Source organism: Lethenteron reissneri, chromosome 42 (assembly GCF_015708825.2).
Source record: "Lethenteron reissneri isolate LAM-NWPU_2019-01 chromosome 42, ASM1570882v1, whole genome shotgun sequence".
Taxonomy (NCBI): Eukaryota; Metazoa; Chordata; class Hyperoartia; order Petromyzontiformes; family Petromyzontidae; genus Lethenteron; species Lethenteron reissneri.
The window spans coordinates 12,869,983-12,884,081 of NC_083820.1; the positions used below are offsets into that span (position 1 = coordinate 12,869,983).

General features: G+C 53.4%; 1 protein-coding gene across 3 annotated transcripts; it reads left to right on the plus strand.

Annotated features, from left to right (window-relative positions):
• Positions 1-345: 345 nt before the first annotated feature.
• LOC133352970 (transmembrane protein 200A-like) lies at positions 346-13,853 on the plus strand. Of its 3 annotated transcripts, XM_061569010.1 has the most exons (3): positions 346-485; positions 810-1,128; positions 4,875-13,853. In XM_061569010.1, the coding sequence occupies exons 2-3, from the start codon at positions 1,016-1,018 to the stop codon at positions 6,478-6,480; spliced, it is 1,719 nt and encodes a 572-aa protein (XP_061424994.1). In that variant the 5' UTR covers positions 346-485; positions 810-1,015; the 3' UTR covers positions 6,481-13,853. The 3 variants fall into 3 exon arrangements, with proteins under 3 accessions (XP_061424994.1, XP_061424993.1, XP_061424995.1); XM_061569009.1 differs by having other exon boundaries at positions 346-1,128; XM_061569011.1 differs by lacking the exons at positions 346-485; positions 810-1,128 and adding an exon at positions 1,324-1,378.
• The last annotated feature ends 246 nt before the right edge of the window (positions 13,854-14,099 follow it).

The window sequence follows — 14,099 nt, forward strand, 5'->3', positions numbered from 1 at the left end:
GGGGCGATATTATTGATAATGCTGATGATGTGTAGCAGTCGGGTTCTGATGTGATTATGCCTGTGATTATGCACATTTAATCGTGATTATCTGGAATATTTAAATGCACAAACAAAACGCGTCATTCCGTCCAGCGGACGAATCTTCTCACTTAGCCCCGGGTCGTGCGTGGGTGGTGGCGAAGGCGGTGGCGGCGATGGTGGTGGTGATGTTGGCTGAGTGCTGGGGTAGCAGTGGGTGGTGAGTGAGAGGCGGGGGGAGACGGCGATGGGGGGGGGGGATAAGCGGATGAGGAGGAAGTAGTGGGGGGTTGGGCCGCGCAGCAGAGATACAATTAATGTAATGAGCGCGGCCGCGAGAGAGATGATGTCGTCAGGACTGTGAGAGGCTCGCTGACTCCCCTGCCTCGCGCTCTGGGCACAGCTCCGGACTCCGGATAGCAGCAGCGAGAGTTGTGGATGGAGGCAGGGGACGGCTGGTGAGAGGTAATTGTCTTATCCGCGCGTCCGCCTTCTCTCACCTCCACTCTCCTCCCACGCTCTCTCCTTCCCAATCTTCTTCCTCCTGCTCCTCTTCCCTCGAGATAGCCACGGCGGCTTCCTATTCATCCAGCTGAGCAGGGAGGGCGGTTCGTCTAAAGAAGACACGACTGACTCTCCCCTCTATGGCGAGATTTCTCCTCCCTCCTCTGCCTCTCCCCCAACCCTCTCACTCCTTTAGAAGATTAATACCGCGAAGCGCCGCTGACATAGCCGGCTGGAGCATCATCCCCGTGTTTCTCTCTCGCTGTGTGGGAGCGCGCCTGTCAGTGTGTGTGTAGATTCTGCACATCGGCTCTCTTGCGCACGATTCATCATCAGGCGTGGGGCAGCAGCATCTCGCGCCCGACTCCGCCTGCGCCGACTCTTCGCCATCCGAGACGGAATCAATCCACGCGCGCCCACGCCCATTATCTCCACGTATTTATCCATCTGGCTCATTCATTAACTGGCCAATTGCAAGCGCGAATATTTTTATGATCATTTTCTCGACGTTATTTCGCGAGCGGAGAACAAGGGGGCTCGATGCCGGAGCCCGTCTCGACCGCAGCGATGGTCGGATGCCTCTGCTGAAGAGACCGTCCGCTTGGTGAGTACGAGACGAGAGGGAGAAGCTGTGGCGGCCAATGCCACTGCTGGATGATGCGTGCCCCCATAGGCGGCGAGCACAGCAGCGATATCTCGAGGAGGTGGTGCTCGTGACGAGGCTGGGAGATGCGCTTTGTGTTCGCTCGGCACGGGAGGGGAGAGCCGCGGTCGGGGAGCGGGAGACGAGGCTTGTGCCTTGCGCTGCTGCTGCTGTGGTCTCTCGGTGCGCTCATTACGGGTGCCTCGCATCGGTGCGTGGGTGCGTCCGTGCGTGCGTGTCTGTGTGTCTGTGCGTGCCTGTGCGTGCCTGTGTGTGTCTGTGTGTGTCTGTGTGTGCCTGTGTGTGTTTGTGTGTGCCTGTGTGTGCCTGTGCGTGCCTGTGTGTGCCTGTGTGTGCCTGTGTGTGTCTGTGTGTGCCTGTGTGTTTGTGTGTGCCTGTGTGTGCCTGTTTGTGGCTGTGTGTGTCTGTGTGTTTGTGTGTGCCTGTTTGTGGCTGTTTGTGTGTGTTTGTGTACGCCTGTGTGCGCCTGTGTGTGCCTGTGTGTTTGTGTGTGCCTGTGTGTGCCTGTGTGCGCCTGTGTGTGTCTGTGTGTGCCTGTGTGTGTCTGTGTGGGGGGAGAGTGGTGGTGTAGCGGTTAACGTGCTGCGCTACGAACCTGGCGATCCGAATTCGACTCCCGCTCACGGTCAGCATCAGTGACGAATATCTGAACTGGTCCTGGACCTCCTCTAGGTCGACTCAGCATCAAAATGAGTACATGTGTGTAAATATCGCCACTAGGGAGACAAAGGCGGCCGGGAGTGGTGCTGTTAACCCACTTCCTCGTGTGCCGTTCTGGCTTTCATAGATGCTCGTTAACAGCACTTGCCCAAAAAGTCTGTAAAGGCTATACGGGGGATCTTTGTCTTGTATAGTGGGGACCAGTGCTGCAGTGGTTATCACGAAACCGGCGACCCGAATTGGATTTCCGTTCACGGCCAACACCAGGGACGATTATATGAACTGGTCCTGGGTCTCTTCAAGGTCGACTCAGCCTTCAAATGTTTGCCTGGTGCGATGTTTTAAAATATCGCCACTAGAGAAACAAAGGCAGCCAGACGATGTTCTGGCCACCCACCCCCTCGTGTATCGTACTCGTCCCAATAGTCTATTTTGGCTATGCGGGTTATCTGTATTTGTTTGTATGTATTTGTATATACCTCTATACCCGAGTACCTAATGCGGTATGTAAACATCAGCACAAGGGATACAAAGGCGGTCGGGAGTGGTGTCACCCACACGATCCCCTTGTGTGCCGTTCAACCTTAATAGGTGAACGTGGCTGTGTGCGTGTAACCGGTGGTCCGTCACGCTCAGCGCCCTCAAATCATCGCGTTGATGATCGCCGCCCAATTCAGCGCCTCGCGGACCTCATGGCGGCACGCGGCTCGATCGCACCCCGCCCCTCTCTCTCTCTCCCTCTCATCTACCTGTCCCTCTTCCCGTCTCTCTCCCTCTCAGGGCAATGCCGATTATCTCGGTTGGCTACGTGCGGTGCGAAAGAAGTTCAACACGTACCCTACGTAGGGATAGCGCGTTCGCCACTTGTTGGTGCGAATCCAGCGGCCCACTGACGGACGCTGCCGTGCGCATTCACCGCAGTGACTCCACGCGCCGCGTGCTGCACAGCGGACGTCAAAGACCCATTGTGTGCCGGCGTGCGGGTTCAATTTTGCCAAATTAGAGAATTACTCAATTGGGACTATACGTAGTGATCATCGCCCCCTACTGGTAGACTATTGCACATTAGCAGATTTGGTGTTGAGTCGCCTTGTGCCCACAGGGACAGCTGCCACTGGAAGGGTCCTTTTTTTAATGTGTAAAGAAGGGAGGTCTCTTAAAAAACCAACACATCATGATCAATATCTCGCTCCCTCCTCCCCATGTCTCTCCTCCTGTCTCTCCCTCCATCTCTCCTCTCTTCCTCTCTCCTATCTCGCTCATAACACTCATCGTATCCCTCGTCTCCTTCCATCCTCTCCACGTCCCCTGTGTGTGCTTCTCCCATCTCCTTCTGTTTCTATGCTCCCCTCCGCGCTCCCACTCTCCACTCTGTCGCTTCTCTCGCGCCTTCCTCTCGCGATCCCTCTTCTCCATGTCTCCCTCCTCTCGATCCCTGCTCTGCCTGTCTCTGGCACTGTCCCTCTCTCATCACTCCACCTCTCTTCTCTCCCTCTAACAGTGATGACGATGTCCGGTATATAGCGCGCACAAATACCGCGATGCTGACATGACCCTTCTCCGCCTCTCGACCTCATTGCGTGCGGTGGTCGGTACAGACATTTTAACCCAGAATAAAACAAGAGCCCACAGACCCTTGAACGTCGAGGCGATGGCTGTGAGCTGACCGTGGATAGACCATGGTGAATGATGATTAGAACTGCGTGTATTTATCATCACGTTTTTTTTTTAAATCTCGGTGCGGGAGCAATGATGGGATCGAGTCCGTGGGGGTAGCAGTGGAGTGATGCTCACAACAATGAACCGAGCTTCAGGTATAAAACACAAACAACAAACTGGTACATTTGCCACTCAATGATCAGCTAACCCATAATGCATGGGTTTGGTCACTGACTTCCTGCCAGTGAGCATTCAAACATTCGTTACTCTACATGGCTTCAGGGTGCACCTAGCCTGGCACAAGCACCAACGAAACCCCGGACTGGGTTCGATTTAATTGATTGTCATCCGCAAGATGTGGCCACTTAGACTAAGATAATGCGTGGAGCGGTGCTTATCTCTGATGACAGCCCTGAGGCAGTGGTGCAAGTTCCACATTCCTATTGCAGGGGCCACAAACAGTTGTGCGTCATGTCAAGAGATGAAGACATCTCAATGCAGAGAGCAGTGCACCACTCTGAGTCAGAGAATGTCCCCGGAGTCTGGCATCGCCGAACGAGTTGAGTAGGCCATGCGAGGGACAGCCCTTGTGTATGCCCGGCAAAGACTGCGTGTCACTTGCCACTCGAACCCAGATGCTGCCATCTGCAGAGATGGCATGACCCAAATTGTAAAATGCAACGTGGCCGTTCTCTTCGTCGCTCGAGGCAGAGCTGACACTGCCCCCTCGCGACACTCGAGAACACGGCTGAATCACAATCGGTTGAAACCCAGAAACGAACACATCCCCCTAGGGTGCCGGTTGAGAGCTCTTCCGCAGTTATTATGATCTCCCTTACTCACCCCGTTCCTTGTTACAACAACAGGGGATCACTAATTCCATAGAACAGGTGACATCACCTTCTAGGCCAGGTTTCACAAGCGTGAGCCCTCGCACCAATTGTGACCCGACTCCCCTTGGGTTCCGATCCTTGCATCATTACGCACCGCACACACCTCATGATTGCCACGTGAGTCCCACGTAGAAAAGCGAGTCCAGAATAAGAGCGCTCCCAACAGCCGCCGTTTGTCTTATTCTAGGTGTATTGGAACATGTTTAGCAACCATCCGGCACGTATAGCGTGCAAGGACTGAATTTGTATTTTAACAGAGAAGGCTGCCACTTTGTAGGGTTCCGTGGTTCGTATGCTTCACTCTCAGACCTATTGCTGGGCCATGGAGCTCCCAGCGTCGGATGTTGTGCCGAACAGTACGAGGCTAAACCGAGGCGCGCACGCGAGCACTGACGGAGAGGGTTGGGGCCGCACAGAGCGGCGGCGCCGCGGGTTTGGGGAACGGTGCGCTAAGCCGCCACGCTCTCTCCCCAGGTGCTCGGCTCGCCCCGCGGTGATGTCCGCGGCCGGGGCACTGCTCCGCGGATTCAGCTCCCGGAATCGGAGCGAGGGAGGAGGAGGAGGCGGCGGGGGCGCCGCACAGCCTGGGGGCTCCAAGCGCCACCTGCGAGGCCGCGGCCGCGGCCGTGGCCGGCGGAGAAAGTACGACCCGGACGTGGTGGTGGTGAAGGGCAAGGTGCGCGTCCTCAGCTTCTCGGGGGTGTTCACCGCCTTCGGGGTCCTCATCTTGGTGGTCGGCGTGGCCATGGCCGCCATTGGCTATTGGCCTAAGGGCAGCGCGACCCGTGCCCTCTCCTCCAGCCCCACGACCGCATCGACCGCTTCCTCCTCTTCAACCTCATCCTCCGCCGCCGGCAACGCCACCTCCGTGACCGAGTGGCGCAACGGCACCGAGGAGGCTGCGCCCGGCCCCAACGTGACCTCGTCCGCGACCCCAGGCCGCACCTCTGGCCCCGAGCAGGGCTTTCTGGCCGCGCAGCTGCACTCGTACCGCATGAAAGTGCTGGGGCCGCTCACCATGGGCATCGGCATCTTCATCTTCATCTGCGGCATCGCGGCCCTCTACGAAAACCGCGACCGTGAGACCAAGGTCATCCACTTGCGTGACATCTACTCGGCCATCATCGACACGCACCACCACCACCACAACCACCGCGGCGCCAAGGGGGCCACGGCGCCATCTCGCGGCCAAGTCAACGGCCTCGCGGGACGACAGGGCGCCGACCAAATCGCTCGCTGCTACGATGCTCAGTGCGCGGCGCGGCTCACGGCCAGCATGCTCCTCACCCTGCCGTGCGCTATCAGCGACCCAAAGTTTTCAGCGGATCTGTGCGACGACCTCCGCCACGGAGACCCCTTGGGCATCCTGGGTGCTCCGTTCCGCGGCGGCCGCTCTGGCTCACTCTACACCATCCACTCGGAGACCTGTCCCCGCAGCCCGCGCAGCCCACGCAGCCCCCGCGAGGAGAAGGGCCTCTCCAGCAAGGCGTCCAAAGCTCCGTGTCGAGCCACTTCCATCGTGTCCTCGTCCATCACCGCGTTCACGCTTCCCGTCATCAAGCTCAACAACTGCGTCATCGACGACGCCGGTGACCTCGCCGTCGCGCCTCCACATCGCTCCGACGCGACGGCGGAGGGCGGAGGCGGTGATGGGGACCGAGAGAGAGCCAGGTCCTTGTCTCTCGTGGACGTTAGCATTGCCTCCGGCGCACAGGGACAGACGGAACGTTCCCCCGCGGCCACAGATGGACCTGAATCTGTCCCGGACGTGTCTCCTTACGGGGAAGGGGGAGACGCGGACGTTGAGAAGGAAGACGTGGTGCCGCCACTTCGCGTCGGCTCGGGTGCGGAGCCCACGGAGCAGCCGAAAGTCGCCTCCTCCGCCGCGTCCTCGCCTCCTGCCTCGTCCCCCACCTCGTCTCCCTCCTCCTACCGGCCCATGAAGCGGCAGTACTCCAACAAGGAGAAGCTCATCATGATCTCGCGCTTGAACCGCAACGTGAGCTTCGAGGTCGAAGAGGAATTTGTGCGTCCCGCCTCTCCGCCACATGGCCCCAACCCTTCCGAGACGCATCTCTAAATAAAGACCGAAACCCATCGTGGCATGAGATTTGAGGAGGCTACCAATGCCGACCTGGGTGAAGTGTGCTATCCTTCCACGAGTCCGCCCGAGACTACAAAACCAGGACAGGAGTTGGAGCCTCCTCAACCTGGAAACAGGAGCCAATGCCGACTCCCTGTCCAACGGATTAGGGATGCTGCTCACGACTCAGATACGCATCTTCTGTGAGCCCCATAATTCATTTGGGACAGCATAGACACGGAAGGATTAGTTGGATATTTGGGGGCCGCATTTAACTTTTTATTGCACGTCCCACGTCTCGCACAGCTAGCAATGTTTACATTAAGAGAGAGAATTCTGGTCTTGCCTGATTGCGCCCACGCTTACACGGTGAGCTGGTGTTTGTAGCAATCAACTTCACAGCCACGTGGTGTATGAGAGGGTGTTTTATGGGAGGGTGTTGTATGTAATAGGCAAGCGGCCCACGCACGTGAAGACTCAACCAAGACGAAGTTGCGCGCTGCTGTTCCCGAGGACTGCGGCCCGGGGGAAGCGAAGCGCGATGAAGCATGCTGACAGTCAACGAGTCGATTAATTGGTCAATTAGTGAAACAATCGCCATGCTGAGTCTTTAACATCTGCAGTTTTCTTTTCAGAAAGCGATTAAATGCAGCGGTGAGTGGTTAGTGAAGAGAACCTCGAGACGAAGAACATCACTGCCCCATGTCACTGTGTCTCTCTGTCTCTATGTGAGTCTTTGTGTATATCTTCGTCTCTCAGTGCGCGTTGGTCCTTTGTATGCCACAAAGTCTAATATTTACGTGCCTGTAAATCTTCATCTCTGTCTCTCTCTCACTCGGCGTTTTAATTGTGACTCTGTGTATCTGTCTCTGTGTATCTGTCTCTGTGTATCTGTCTCTGTGTATCTGTCTCTGTGTATCTGTCTCTGTGTATCTGTCTCTGTGTATCTGTCTCTGTGTATGTCTCTGTGTATCTGTCTCTGTGTATCTGTCTCTGTGTATCTGTCTCTGTGTATCTGTCTCTGTGTATCTGTCTCTGTGTATCTGTCTCTGTGTATCTGTCTCTGTGTATCTGTCTCTGTGTATCTGTCTCTGTGTATGTCTCTGTGTATCTGTCTCTGTGTATCTGTCTTTGTGTATCTGTCTCTGGGTCTCGATTGGAGGTCACTGTGTGGGTGGACAATCCCTCTGTCGTGTTGAAGTCACGCACAAGAGGAGGGCTAATGTCTATTTTTATAGCTGTTTTGCGCCAGAGATTTAGTGAGCGGTGATGGTGTTTATCCAAACACTGGACAGAAATGTATGGCCTCTGTATATACATTGAATATCTAAATATTTTTGTCCCGCCAGGGCGTCTATAGGGAAACTCAACGAAGTGAGATTTATTTATTTATTTATTTGCCTCTTGCAGGGGAGTTCTGGCAGGGGACGACAGAACATGCTCTTACAAGTTGGCACAAGTCCGGCGCGCTACGATTGTCACTATGAATTCCCAATGTCGTAAGTCCCTTATTTATTCGGAACTACGACAAGGCTTCTCTTGAACCGAACGTACGCCACCTCTAGGACGTCGTACGTTGTTCGGTACTATTATGGAGCCCCGGAGCAGAGGGAGACCTGTGAAAAACATGGATCGTGGCATTGTATGGTGGATGGTGGAGACTGAGGGGAGACAATGGTTCATGATGATGGTGATGGTCTCATGCAAATGCCTGTGCATGAACCTGATTCGCTTCTTGATGACAACGCAGCTTGCTTACTCGGGTATATGTCCGTACCGCTTCACTTAACTCATTCGCAAAGCCTCCGTGAGTCTCGTGGCTCGATTTCTGGAGGCACCTGCATTAGACGCATTACTTATTCCGTTTTGAAATTTGTATTCGCATAAGTAAATAATCCGGAGTGCCAGGATATATCCTACGCATTCCTCAAATCAGCAACATACTTGCTATACTGGCTGCCTACCTTCCATGCACTTGTGTATGCTCTTGGAAAAATGGACGTTTGATCTAAATGCTTTATTTTGTGTAAATATGCTTTTAATTGTTAGCGCAGACATGAGCCGAGTCCCCGGCGTATTGGCCAGGCAGCCCGCGTGGCACCCGCCGCGGGGTCTCTGCCTGAGCCGGGGCTGTCGCTAGGAGCTGCTTTCAGGGCTCCGATGGTGCGTTACTCCGCCGAGCGCGTTGCGCTACTCAGCAGAGGGAGGCGGTGGAATGTCGCCTCGCACATTCGCGCAGGCTCTGGTCCCCGTTGATCTGCCCGTGGCGTGGCTGCGTCATCCCTTCTTCTTGCCCAATGGAGCACGGAGGCTGCGCCGTGTAGCATTTGACTTTCTAGGTCAGGGCAAGCGGCACACGCAAACAAATGCACGCGCAGGCACAAACACAGTATTTACACGTTTGAACCAAGTATATAGCAGTGTGTTTTGGCAGAGTAACTCCTGCCATTATTCGCACGCGTTACATGTGCGTCACCAGCTGGCACATGCACGCGTGGACACATTCTGACACTGGAACCCTGTATTGAGGCTTATTGGAGGTAAAGACATTGGGATATATATGAGACAGATACAAACATGTATAACTATTTTGAACATATATATATATACCATTATTACAGGTCGAATGGGCCTGAAATGAGTACCTGGTGCGGTGCGCAGACATCAACAAAGACGGTGGAGCATGGTGCTGGCCACCTACCCCCACGTGTGCCGAGCTGGCCTTCACAAGGTCTCGCTAACAGCACCTGCACCAACAATCTGTTAAGGCTATACGGGGGATCTTTGTCTTTATTTACGTATGGAGCCGATGCTGCAGCGGTTCGCAAGGTCCTACAAGCCCAGCAGTCTAGGGCTTGATTCGCAGCCACGGCTAACATCAGTGGTCAGCCTTAGCATCGGTCGACCCAATGAGTACCCGGCGCGGTGTGTAAACTTTGGTTCCGTAGGGAGACAAAGGCGGCCGTCGAGTGGCGCTGGCCACACCGAAGCGCCTTAACTGGTGCTCTTCCATAGCACTTGCCTCCAGCAGCGTGCGGCTTCAGCGGGGGATCGTTACCTCGCTTCATACAGGCCTACTGTTGCACGTGTGGTGGCAGGCACGTGCCACTGATGGAGAGACACAAATACTCTGTGTCCCATGCGGCTGAGTGTAACCTGCAGGAGAGATTGGTGCATTGATGTGTTCGAGTGAGGCGCGTTCACATCTGGCCGTGTAGAGTAACAGGCGCACGGGGACTTGTGTTCATTATTTAGTGATGTCACCCGACCCAGCAGCTGACATTCCCAAGAGCGCAGGAGAGCTCAGCTAAAAGCTCATTCGCTTCCCTTTTCCTCCAACTTGCCTGCACCGTTGCCATATAATTGTACAGTCCTTTGTCGATCCACTGCTAGATGAAGGCCTCTCAATACCTTTCGGTTATGAAGTTTGTTTGACCATACTTCACCACGCTGGTCAATCCGGCTTGGTGAAGTGGGGTGCGACCAGGATGGCTTCTGATATCATGCGTCGCTGGTGTTAGCCGTGTCTGGGAATCAAACTCAGGTAGTTAGGTGAAGTACATGGGAAGACAATCTCACTTTCGTTTGGCCTGCACTCCTCGCTACTGGTGAGCAGGGGAGGGGCGCGAACCCACACCTGGTGAGCGAGCACTTTGGCATTGCGTGTACATTGACGCATGGGGTTCATCCCTCTGATTAGCACGGTTGGCTACGTGCGGTGCGAAAGAAGTTCAACACACTGTACATACATACAATGGGAACTGATTGTCAAGAGGAGGAGGCTAGGGGCGCAGTTAGGGTGAGTGTTGGCGTTCATGAATACAGGGCTCGCTGCTGGGCTCAAGCAAAGTTGTGCCTCGGATTCATGGAGTCGAGTTATGCTTTGGAATGTGGCAAATGCAACGTTTATGGTTGGGCTAAGACTACGGTTTATGATATGGCTCTAATTATAAGGCGAGCGGCTGATCGTATACACAGCGTAAGTGAACAATTCCATTAGTTTCCCACGTGAATCGCTCGCTGTAAAACACATAACGCAGTCACTCCATGTGGTCATAGATACGAACTCGACCGGGCCTTGGAGGGCGAGTTAATGAAACCTAAAGCCTCTGTCTTGATCGCGTTGTAGCAGGGACTGTGTTGTTTCTTCTTTCCTTATTTCACGTCTACAATACAGCGCAGTGTGAATATACCTGGTGACCTGAGTACATTTATATTTTACATACACAAACACACATCATTATTCACACACACACATTATTATTATTATACACAAACATCACTCACCATGGACTCACGGTTCTGCGAGGGCTTCGCCACAGTCCATGAGTTGACACGATTCAGTCTCAGTTTATTAAAACGTTCCTGGGAAGAAATGAGGTATCCACATTTTGGACATCACTTTTGTTAAAAAACGATCCTCAAGTTGGGCACTCGCCGTGATGTTGACATTGAGAGCAGGCTGGGCCGCAAATTAGGCTGTCGGAAGGTGCTGGCTTAGCCTCACCTGGTGTAGAATCTGGGCCACGTATACGGGCTGGTTTAGCCTCACCTGGTGTAGAATGGGATGGTTTAGCCTCACCTGGTGTAGAATGGGCTGGTTAAACCTCGCCTGGTGTAGACTGGGCTGGCTTAGCCTCACCTGGTGTAGAATCTGGGCCATGTATACGGGCTGGTTTAGCCTCACCTGGTGTAGAATGGGCTGATTAAACCTCACCTGGTGTAGACCGGGCTGGACTAAGCTCACCTGGTGTAGAATCTGGGCCACGTGAAACGCAAAGAGTATATTTAGATTTGCCTGATGCGCAAACGCGGGATGTGTGCGTGCGAGTGTGATAGTCACGCGTCTCCGTCTACAACAACAATTTGTGTTAATTAGTCGCTATGTTCCTGCACTTGGTATACTTTGTAAAGACGTAAACGTGCAATTTTTCAGTACTGTAATTTTAAATTGAAATGTTAATTGTGTGGAACTTGACATTGGATGGCAATCGGAAGGCTTTGCTGTAAACGCGTTTAATTGGTGGGTAGTGAGTGTGTGATTGAGAGCAGGGTGATTTGTCCCAGTGTGGTGTCACAGTGGGACGTGCCAACACGCCAGCACGTGACCCTGGGGAGGGGGGGGGGGCACATTGGTTCCACTTGAATGGGACAATTGTTTTCATACCTTTTTTTTACATGGCCAATAAAAGTTAGTTAGTATGTGATATGTTTTCAAATGGTTAATCACTCACAAATATCGACTATTGGTATAGGTGCTTTTGGAACCCGTATGGTGGCAACATCCGCTTGCCACCCCAGGCCCGATTTCCGTACCAGTGATACATCTGGACGAATGCTCTCGGCCCACCGGGAACGAGGTGGGACCAGGCGGTTGTGTTAACTGGATGCTGTTCCTGACATTTATTTACACATCAAAGCCTAACTGAGTCTCAAGACTCTTTTTTAAGAGATCCTGTATTTGAATGTTTGGCCAATTACATTTTAAGAAAAAATAAGAACGGAGTTTACATTACTGCCAATAAAGCAGCCGCTCGCCTTTTGGCGTTGTTCTCTGGTGTGACCCTGGTGGTGAGGCGAGGCCCTCAAGAAGGCCGCTGTCTCTGGTGTAGGCCAATCCGCTTCAAAGACAATGCAGAGATTACCAGAGCATGTTTGTTTGCATGTCCACCACAAGTACGCGTGGTTCATGCAGACTTGATTACTTGCAAAATATTTCTATTTGGTATTTGAACATCTTATCACCTGTTTTATTGCCAGAAAGGATAAACCCTATGCTTATTTTTTCATACTTTGATACTGACAAAAAGGTCCCATTTTGTACATTTTAAGAGTTTGTTATAATGTGGAAAGACACTGAAGTACCCAGGGAAACCCCTCACGTGCGAGGGGGTAACAATCCGGCGTCTGCCACACTCGTGGCATCGTCCACTTGCTGATTGGTCCAGCTGAAACGAACGATCTTCACCTGCAGTCTGTGCGTGGAGCTGAGAGATTGATGGAGGCTATACGTGAGGTCTGGTTGAATATATGGTGATGAATGTTGGTATATACATCATGAAATGTGTCAACACGGAATTAAAACGTGACGTTGGAAAATGTTACCACTTGTTTGTTCATCACGTGAAGGAGTCGCGTTCGTTACGCATATGTGTTCCCACTTGGATGACATTCATGCGTAACTGTATTTAGCAAGAGGGTATTGACTGGGATGTTTCGATAAATATCTAGGAGCTTTCTCATATCGAATGATAGCAGTCCACAGAGGGGACCACCACAGACACTCGAGAACACCACGACAATATATTGATATCCTTCCACAAACTCACTTTCTGTACTGCCTTCTAGAGGAAACTGCCTCGTTATCTTGCCTTACGGCTTTCATCTCTGTATGATCCGCCAACTCCACTACCACCCTGGATTGCAGGGTCATCTCTCCAGAATGCCCCGTTAATCATCAAGCGAATGCTTAGAATTCAGCAATGAACCTAAAGTACCTTGATCATTCAGGCGGTGTTGAGAGATTATGGGCCGCATTGACGCGAGGGATTAGTCATCACAATGGACCCTTTGTTTCATCCGGCCTCGTGGCTCGGCGGTAGAGCGAGTAGCTCGCAATGGCAAGGCTGCGAGTTCACATCCTGGCTGGAGGTTGCCCCAAGCCCATCATCTCTCCGTGGCCAATGATAAAATATGTGACCACTTTGCGGGGAAGTCAACAGTGGATGTCCTTTGGATAGAAGTTCCCCCATCATAGGAATGTGGAATTTCCGTCACTGGCTCATTTGAGCAGGAAATCACTTTGATTTGTTTTAACTTGAAATCGTGCATTTCATGACGCAGTGTTTGGCTTGTGGGAGGAAACAGGAGTAACCCGGAGACATTCCACGCATGCGAGGCGTGCGTGGATGCCGGATTCTGCTGCGAGCACTTGGCCTTCCCTTGGCCGCCACTCAGGAATCATGCCAAGACAGTGAATTGGACCGACGGTAATTGTCCGTGCAAAGCCACGTGCATTTAAACACAGGGCAGACAACGCGGTGATTTGCGAGCCGCGTGTGGCCTCGGCGCCTCCTCGAAGCAGCAGTCACGACGCGCATGCCACCACGCCTTACTGCAGGAGACGCACCGCAAGCACCATACAAGACAAAGATCCCCCGTCTAGCCTTCACACAAGTTTGAGGCATGTGCTGTTAGTGAGCGCCTATGAAGACCAGAAAGCAACACACGAGGGGGTGGGTGGCCAGAACGACGCCCGACCGCCTTTGTCTCCTCAGTGACGATGTTTATACATCGCACCAGGTACTAATTTGAGGCTGAATCGACCTAGGGGAGAACCAAACTCGGGTTGCGGGGTTCGTAGTGCAGCGCACTAACCGGTACGTGACACGACGCCATGCACACGCGAACGCCCCCCGTGTCGCCTCTCTTGACGAGGGAAGCGAGCGCACGTGGGGTGGCGGGGTCAGCATCGCGCACGCACGGTCAGGCCCTGTGCGTAGCAACGGTCAGGCCCTCTGCGTAGCAACGGTCAGGCCCTGTGCGTAGCAACGGTCAGGCCCTGTGCGTAGCAACGGTCAGGCCCTGTGCGTAGCAACGGTCAGGCCCTGTGCGTA